Source organism: Trifolium pratense, linkage group LG4 (genome assembly GCF_020283565.1).
Source record: "Trifolium pratense cultivar HEN17-A07 linkage group LG4, ARS_RC_1.1, whole genome shotgun sequence".
Lineage (NCBI taxonomy): Eukaryota > Viridiplantae > Streptophyta > Magnoliopsida > Fabales > Fabaceae > Trifolium > Trifolium pratense.
Window position 1 is genome coordinate 16596667 of NC_060062.1, and position 9512 is coordinate 16606178.

The 9512-nt window shown below is 32.2% G+C and overlaps 1 protein-coding gene and 1 long non-coding RNA gene across 8 annotated transcripts; one reads left to right on the top strand and one right to left on the bottom strand.

The window, feature by feature from the left end:
- Positions 1-404: 404 nt before the first annotated feature.
- Positions 405-4089, bottom strand: LOC123919880. Of its 7 annotated transcripts, none has more exons than XR_006813348.1 (6): positions 3817-4089; positions 2314-2439; positions 2126-2189; positions 1723-1805; positions 1258-1573; positions 407-811 (listed from the first exon to the last, which is right to left on the bottom strand). It is a non-coding gene; the product is annotated as an uncharacterized LOC123919880 (long non-coding RNA). The 7 variants fall into 7 exon arrangements; XR_006813347.1 differs by having other exon boundaries at positions 1668-1805; XR_006813351.1 differs by having other exon boundaries at positions 1258-1365; positions 1460-1805.
- Positions 4090-6952: 2863 nt separating this feature from the next.
- Positions 6953-7696, top strand: LOC123919882. Its single transcript, XM_045971900.1, has 3 exons — positions 6953-7144; positions 7224-7326; positions 7429-7696. The coding sequence occupies exons 2-3, from the start codon at positions 7244-7246 to the stop codon at positions 7553-7555; spliced, it is 210 nt and encodes a 69-aa protein (XP_045827856.1). The 5' UTR covers positions 6953-7144; positions 7224-7243; the 3' UTR covers positions 7556-7696.
- Positions 7697-9512: the final 1816 nt, after the last annotated feature.

The following is a 9512-nucleotide window of genomic DNA, read 5'->3' on the forward strand; positions in this document are numbered from 1 at the left end:
TAAAAACAAAACAAAGTGGCACTACTACAAAAAAGCCCCTTTAATAGCACTTGTTTTGACTTTTAATAGCGTTTTAAAGCGCTATTACTGATACCGCTATTATAAGTCTGGATGCTTACAATAGCGTTTTAAAATGCTATCAAATGTGCATTTTTAACAGCGCTTTTAGTAAAACGCGCTATAGTATGCTGTTTAACACTGCCCATGATATCTTTTGAAACGGAGCTTTAATAGCGCTTTGTTCTATAAACGCTGTCATAGGTACATATTTAAGAGCGCCCATGTCACAAATGCGCTATTATATGTCCTTTTTTAAAAAATAATCTGGGTAAACTTTTAATAGCGTCTGTGCAAAAAGCACTATCGTATGTCATCATTTTTTATTTTTTTTTGCTTTCGACATTCTCTGGAATTTAAAAAATAAATACCTTTGATTTTCATTAATCATAATCAAATACATAGTCACAATCCATTTGTTACAACACAATCTAGTCACTAATATTGACACTAGAATCACATAAGACTAAGTGGCCAAAACATATACAAACAAAAACTCCATATTGACCGGACTATAACACTAGAATCATAAAAGACTAAATGGCCAAAACATATATTGATCCAAAAACTAGTTACAAATCTCATAAACAATATAGGACATTACAACAAAATAAAAATAAAAAACTAGCAGCAAAAATGCAATGTCGCTGCACATAGCAAGAGGACAAAAGCAGCCGCAACACCACCAGAAAACACCAAGACAGGCAACTTATAAGCGATCCAACGTCGAGGGCAAAAACTGTCAACTAAAAAACTAGAAACAAGGCAGCAGAGGCAGATTTTGAACATGTTAAAAACCAGAAATAAGCAAACACCAGTAGGACATAATGTTTTCTCTTTAGGCCCCCATGGTTCTTCCCTCCTGGATTTTACTTTTTTGCCCTTCAATAAAAACTTCGGTTGCTACGAACCGAATTTTTTTGGCCTTGAAAAAAAAATTGGTTTCTGTTAACCGAATTTTCCCTGAATTTGAACTAGAAAAAACTTCGGTTTTTGCGAACCGAAGTTTTTAGCAAGGGCAAAATTGGAATATTTGGGGGTATAAAAGATACATGAGAGGCCTAGAGAGAAAACATCGTAGGACATACATAAACACCTATTCATTGTTTTCTTTTTTGCTCAAAAATATATTTCAATTGTTCAAAGTTTAAACTAAAATTAATGAAATGCGGACAAAAATTAGAAAGGAAATACATATACCTGGCTTGAACTCCATTTTGTTGGGTGTACGTTGATTGCTCATGAAGCCTTAGACTGGGCACTTTTGAAACAATATACTCAAAAGATTCATATGCTTTGGAGCCAAATCTACAAAACCAAAATGATCAAAACAAGTAATAATTACACTTAATAATTTCTTATTAATTTAATCAATTATTCCACTGGAATGACAGATCAAGACCTGGAGCATATGTACAAAAGATATCAATTGTAGAAAGAAGTACCAAACCATATATTGTGATATAGAACTAGTCAATCTTTTAACACATGTATCTTATGGCTCTATTCTTAAAGCCTGCCACAATGAAAATGATACACAGATTATTAATAGAAATTTCAAATAGATAAGAATAGAAACTTTATAAGCACAGAGATGACGAAATATATACTAGCCACCCATCGAAGCCTAAATGAACAGCAAGCTCTGCCAGACATTCTACATACATTCGTGCAGACTCCTTTGTTGAAAGCAGTATATCACAATTAGCCTTTCACTCATCCCATTCAGTGATGAAAGTCCCCAACACCTAAAATATCAAATAAACAAAGTACAAGCGATGAATAATCCATCTGTTCTGATTAAAGTGTGATCAATAAATAATGTCAGAAACATCTCTAAGTGAGAAACTCAATGAATCTCGAGCTCCCAAAAAAGATTTTAGAAAAGTACTTTACATTTGCCAAATGATCTCAAATAAATTAAATTAAGCCAAAGTTATGCTCTAATATGTATGAGCAGCCTAAAGCAGAAAAATTCAATCCTACCCTCCACCCTGCCAAACAAATTAACCCTTAATGATAACTTATAAATTATAATTATAAATATCTGCATATTATAAAGTCTGACCGTAACTCTTTACATCTTCATTGTCACCTTCTTGTGAATTGAGGTCCTTCAATAAACCCTCTTCCTACACAAACCCATTACAAAAAACAAAACAAAAAAAAAAAACCCAAAAAGTTGAATCTTAAAAATTAAATTACAGTTTGTCAAAAAAATCAATAAATTAAATTACAGAGAAAAATTGAAATTACCTTGAGATTATGTATAATGAGTCACCTCACATAGTTGTACTAGTAGTACTCTTGATGTGCAGTGTTGATAAGTTATGTACCATATTGAAAAATGAATGCACAAAACCACACCTAAGAAAGCAAAACCTGCAAAACTATCTTGAAATCATTTACATGGCTTTACTTACTAATTACCAAATTAGATTTGTAGGAAAAATCAGTTCATAACATCTCAACCATGAACACAAAACCTTATAGTGTGCCAAATTGGAAATTAAAGGTATATGTCTTCCACTCTCTCTTCTGTCACACTCTCGCTTTCATCTTTCTCACACTTCATTTTGTCTATGAGACAAGTATAGGACATATAACAATATTTTTGCTTCTACCACACAAAAGAATGAGAAACAGCTTCGATAAATCACAAATTCCCTTTTACTATTGAACAGTGCAAAATTCAAGGACGGCCAAAAATTTAAACCCATCGTTATCAGTTGCTTACCACAAAACAAAAACTTAGATAAGATATTTTAGTTTTACTCTAAATTTTAAGTAACACCAAGCCATATAGTTAACTATTTATCATTATTTTTGCAACGAGGGGCTAGATGTGATTGGGAACTCAAAGGGTGGACTCAGCCTATTGTCACAAGTTTCTATCTTATCCATCAAAATTACCAAACGAATAAGAAATTACCTTTTCCAAATAATACCATTTATAAGTTTGCAGTAATCACTTGGTATAATTAACACGAAATCGAAAAGATTGTAAAATCCATGAATAAGAAACTAAGTATAATACTAGGATCCACAAAAATAATGAATAATCACACACAAAACACACACACTGAACCAACAATTCTAAACTCTACCAACAAGTGAAAAAAATACAGGGGCACATACTATTAAAGATTGTGAACCTAAGTAAGTACTTAACCCCTGCTTTGACAACAACCGCTGACGGCACTCATCTCATTCATGTATTCACAATGAGAAGGAAGAGAACAATAAACTCTCTCAAATCTTCTTCTTCACAAACAACAATTTCTATCCATCACCAATTGTCTTCAATTCTTACTCACTATATGTAATCCAACAGTTTGTTTCCTCCGTTACCTTTTCAATAGCTTCTCCAACCTCAATCTGTCGTGCTACTACGGTGATGGCCTCGACATGCTTCTCTGCCAAATCTCTCTTTGTTTTAGAACCTTGTTAATTCTTGAACATTATATCGCCTAATTACACACAACACGCCTAAACAACCAGCCAAATAGCACATAAATCTATTCCATATAGCAGCTAAATAACACAAAAACACCTAAACCAACCAATCTAAGATACACCAAAAACAAGAACCCAACACAAACAGAACATGATAGATACAAAATTGGGAGAAAAATTGCACCCAATATAATATTAGTTGAAAAAGTCATAGTTAAATAGCCAGCCAACAAAAACAATGTCTTCTAACTTGAATCAATTTTGCAAATTAAATTTTCTCAGACATCTAAAATGTAAGCATACCTTAATAACGATGGTTTGAGTTGTGACAGCGCAACGCGAACGTTGTGACGAGCACGGTGACAAACGAGTACGAATTGTGAAAGATTAATTGATGCGTATATGGTGGAGAGAAGATAATTTATGGGTTATGGGTTAGGGATTCGATTGCAGAATTCGATTGCAGGAAGATGAGTTCGATTCTTAGGGTTTGAAGGAATTCGATTGAAGAAGATGATTTTGTTACCTTTGGATATTAGGGTTTATAGATGAGATCGTGTGCTCAAGATTTTTGTGGAAGAATTGATTTTAGTGCGCTGAAGTTTTGATCTCAGTTTTGATTTTGTTTTTCTATAATTTCTGTTTTAATTTTTAATATTTTTTAAAACAAAAAAAAAAAGGGTTCAAGGGGTCATGGGTTCGACACCCACCCACCACACTTTTTTATTAATTTTTCAGCGCAGGTTATAAGCTTTAATAGCATTTTTTTAAAAGCGTTATTATAATGCTATGCGTTTCGGGTTTTAATAGCGGTTTCTCTACAAAGGGATATTATAGAGTTCATTGGTCGAAGGCTTTAATAGCGGTTTTCCTAAAAGCGCTATTATAAAGGCTACAGTTTGTGTTTTAATAGCGTTTTTTAAATAAGCGCTATTAAAAGGGAGCTATTAAAACTCATTTTTGTAGTAGTGTGGTAAACAAAATAAATTTAGGGAATATTATTTCTGTCCCTATCTATTACAAAAAGTTAAAACATAACTAAAAATATATAGTGACATTAAAAAGAAAAAAATAATCAACTTTGATAATCATGAAAGATTTTTATGTGAGATCTAAAGTTAAGTGATCAATTGATTGAGCTAAAGCAATACACGAAACATATTGATCGAAGACATTTATCATTAATTTCAATTTTATAAGTGGTTTAGTGCAAAGTCTAAGTGCTAAAAACTACTGTATTTAATTTTAGTGTCATCACCTCTTTGATGAATTATTTAGCAACTATTTTTTTTCTTCATTTTTTGTTACTATTTTTTTGTTTCTTTTAGGACTTTGCCCTTATCTTTAACAAATGGTTACTTCCTCCGTCTAATAAAATTTGTATCATTTGCATTTTTTTATTTGTCTCAAAATAATCACCATTCTAGTTTAAAATATTAATGTAACATTTATGTACAACCTAAATAAGACAATTTTAAGGCAATTTTTTTATTTTTATAAAACACTTTTAAGATAACAAAAAATATGATGAAGTTTAATTTATAAAAAAAATAAAAGTAATTAACTTTAATAATAAAGGGATACCAGACATGCATATTGATTAGAGACAATTAAAATTAATTTCAATTTAATAAATGGCTTCTTGGAACTCCTAAGTGCTAAAAACTGTTTGATTGAAGTTAAAAAAAAAAACATGAAATTTTTACTTATAAAGCAATGAAAAAATATTATGTTTATTACATGCAAATGAGAAAATATATGGCCCAAATTCTCATGTTTGTTTATATTTTGGTCATCTCTCTTTTTCTATTTATTGTTGTAACTAATATAAATATGTCATTTACTTTAGCATTTTTATCACCCTGCAAGACTGAAGATCATTGTCCAGAGAAGTTATATTACTTTTCTAGATGTATTGATAATCAATGTGAGTACTTTTCAATATTTTTACAAAAATAATAATGTTATATATCTCGAGGAGTATAATGTTTGTACTTTTATAACTTATTTCAAAATCTTATTTCTATTTCTGTGGCCTTTCTTTTTTTTATGACAAACTCAAGTGTGTATTATTATTTTTATTATAGTGTACTAGTATTTTTCCCATTACTTGCTCATAGTGGATATTGTATAAGCAACAACGCAGCTACATAATTATAATAAGCTACTTTAATGAATAAATGTAATGGGTGTCTAATATGGACTTGATCCAGGCCTTTATGAAGTACAAAATAAAACAAATAACATAGAAACAAGAAGGAAAAAAACTGAACTCGCAGACGAGCAACACCAATAACATCAGCCATTAACACAAGACTGAATTGAGGAGGATAACTGTTTTAAATTTTTAAAGTATCATTGGAGGATTGAAGCTCCACTCTTCGCAAGCTGGCCGGCACATAAAAAGAGACATTTCAATCCTCTTGGTGAAAATGACAAATTTGTTAAATAAGCAGTGTGTAAGGATGAAGTTGAGAAGTTCCATGAGAAGCAAAATTAACTGCTAGAGTGGAATCTGATTCAATAAAATATGATAATAGCGGATAAGTAAAAATATGGCGCGAGAATGTAAAATATGATAAATGTGCACCCTTAGACACAGGTCTCTTCAAGCTTAATCAAGGTCTTGGGTTCGGTCTCTAACTTGGGTATGCAGCAGAGTTAAAACTCTTATAGAGGGTTTGTCACTCATTTGTGTCCTACGTACATACAAGGCTCGGAGGATTAAGGTGTTCATATCTAAGCTAGTCGTCACATTTATGATTTGGTTCATCTATGTATCTATAACTATTTAATAAATGATATGAATTGAGTTTTCTTCAATCAAACTAAAAAACTTTTAACCAATAGTTAGTTGGTTCCGTGGTGATTTTCGTTAGATTTGTTATGGAGGTCCACAGTTCGATCTCCCACAATTGCGATCAGGAAGAGACTAAAACCAGATTAGACGGTGGGCCGGATACTTGTGGTGAAAAAATAAATAAATAAAACTCTTAAATTGATAGAAATATTAATTAATAGTAGAAGTAGAAGTATAAGTAGATATATGCGAAAACGAGAGTTTAAACAGTTGACACTTCATTTATTTACCTTAAGGCTGTGTTTGGATTGATGAAATAAGATGAAATGAAATGAATGGAATAGAATAGAACAATATTTCATTATTTGGATTTGAAAAATAAATATAATGAAATGAAATATAATGGAATGAATTTCATCCCATGTCACCACTTATCTTCAATTTTGTTCCTCTCATTTTTAAAATATCCAAATAATGAAATTGAAGATTTATTTCATTCCACTTCATCTCTAATCCGATGCACTTCATTCAGTTATATTTTTATCAATCCAAACAGAGTTTAAATATGAAACTCTACCGACTATTTTAAAAAATAAAATAAATAGACTGATAGAACTCCAATATATTGTCCGGGTCTAAATTAACCCATCAATCATCGGTTTATGAGATATCGAACCCAAAAAACCCAACCCGGTCCATTTTCAATTTCCCAATCGGAAGAACAAAGAGAGAAACAGAACAAAAGCTGAAAGCTTCTATTGTAGTAGCTTTGCAACAAACCATTTTCGAAAGAATGATATAAAAATCACAAAGATTTGTACCAATTCAGAGGTAATTAATTTTGTTCAAATGTTTAAATTTTCATGATTTCGTAATTATTATTCTAATTACACTCACAAAATCAATTTAGGGTTTGCAAATTTTGAATCCATGGCACGAACACGCAATTTAGTTGTTGCTGCTGGTTTAGTTGCTTTTGCTTCTGCTGGAATGGCTTTTCCATTCTATATGGCGTAAGTTCAATTCAATTTCATTCCAAATTTCAATTTCAATTATATTTATTGTTGATGAATTTGAGTTGAGAATTTGCATTTTATGATTTTTGTATTGTTTAGTTCATCGAAGAAACCGGTTATCGATCCAACAAAGCCACTTTCACCACAAGCTACTTTTCGAGGACCTTATATTAACACCGGTTCACGCGATATTGGTCCCGATCATCATACTTATCAAAAGAAGTGAACAATTTTCAGAATCTATTTGGCCCCAATTCAGATTAAGTTCATGTTATGTGATTAGTGTAATTTGTTTCAATGGGGAATTTGTTTTCTATCTTCAATTGTTTTTGTAAAATTACTTTCATAATATAGTGTCATTTTGAAATTTCAAGTCTTGCTACTAACTTAGGGTATAGTCAGTTCATCAATTTGTATGATTTATGTCACTTTTGGTGATTATTTATTTTAATAAAAAGAATAATCTTGTTATTTAGTTACGCCACGGATATCTTATTCATTGGTTTGTAAATGAATATTGTATTTCGTGCCAAATAGTTTAAGATCTTTGGTAACCTGAGCCTATGGCAATGTCATGTTTGGGTTCATCTGCATTTGCATCTACGTTCATAGATGAAGTGTCAACAAGGCAACCAGAGTCGAAATCGGAGGTCCTTGGCACGGGATTAACTGAGATAAGTGTTGATGCTGACTGCTTTAACAAATGATTCCACTTGTTGGGGAATGATTTCGGTTCGAGACTGTGCTAGGACTGTGTTGGCTGTGGCCACCAAACTTGAAAAGATTGATGTCTCTCCCACCCTTGCAGATGCTTTGGTGGTGCTTACAATGAGCTAAGGAGCAGCACATGGCTAGCATCAGAATTGAATGTGATTCTGAATCTGTGCTAGTGTGCTTAATAACAATAATTTCCTCTAGTCTATGGAGTTACTAAGTTAGGTGAGATTGATTTTTTTTTATATTGGACTGTTTTGATTTGCTTAGTCGATTAGAAAACACTTTAGTTAGTAGTATTATAAGGGGGGATATGATGTTGCTCATGCTCTAGTTTGTGTAGCAAGAAATGTAGGAAGTAGAGATTGTTCTAATTTGTTTTCTTCAATCGTTTTTGTAAAATTAGTTTGATAATGTATTTCATTTTGAATTTGACTATTCTTCTAACTAATTAGGGTATATATAGTTCATCAATCTGTATGGTTCATGTCATACTCGGTGATTATTTTTTTGAATAGGAAAATGAGTTGTTATTTAATTATGCTATGGATATCTATTTCATCGGTTTGCTAATGAATACTGTATTGCTTGTCCAAATAGTATTAAGTTTAAGCACTTTGGCAACCTGAGCCAACAACAACGTGTAATTTTGGTTCCTCTGCGTCTTTGTTCATAGATGAATTTAACAGTGTCAACAAGTTTGGCCCTTGAAGTGTCCACAAGGTAACCGGGGTCAAAACAGGATGCCTATGGTCCTTGATTGACCAAGATAGATAAGTGTTGATGCAGATCGATTTTTACGAATTGTTACACTGACAGGGGAATGATTTCCCGAGGTTGTGCAGGGGTTGTGTTAACTGCAGCCACCAAACTTGAAAAGATTGAAGTGTCTCCCACCTTTGCAGAGGCACTGGGGTTTGTTTTAATGGTGCTTACAATGAGCTAAGGAGCAGCACATGGCTACCTTGAGAATTGAATGTGATTCTGCTCTATGGTGTTACCAAGTTAGTAGAGATAGATTTTGTTATATTGGACTGTATTGATTGGCTTAGTCAATTAGAAAACACTAGAGTTAGGCTCTGGTCAGTAAAAAATAGCGGATAGTTGATAAGCTAGGTTATAGCGGATGAGCTTGTAGTGACTAGCTTATAAGATAGCTTTTAACTTATAGCGAATAAGCTAGCTAATTGAATTTGTAGTGTTTGGTAAAATTAACGGTTGAACTAGCGAATAAACTAGCTACTTGAATAAGCTACTTAAAATAGTGTTTGAAAAATAAACTATAAGATGTAAAATAAGCTATAATTTCTTTTTCAATTACAAAATAGAGCTTTTTTTTATCATATGAATTTATAAGCTATAAGCTCAAAATATTGACTTACCTTAGTAGTATTATGTGGCTCTTCCTCTAGTTTGTGTAGCACGAAATGTTCACGGTAGAGCTTGTTCTAGTTCTGTGCCTGGCCAAG

Bases quoted from the DNA above. Each gene is read 5' to 3' on its own strand.
- LOC123919882 (XM_045971900.1), top strand. From the start codon at position 7,244: ATGGCACGAACACGCAATTTAGTTGTTGCTGCTGGTTTAGTTGCTTTT. The intron at 7,327-7,428 runs GTAAGTTCAATT...TGTATTGTTTAG, and splicing joins GCTTTTCCATTCTATATGGC to TTCATCGAAGAAACCGGTTA.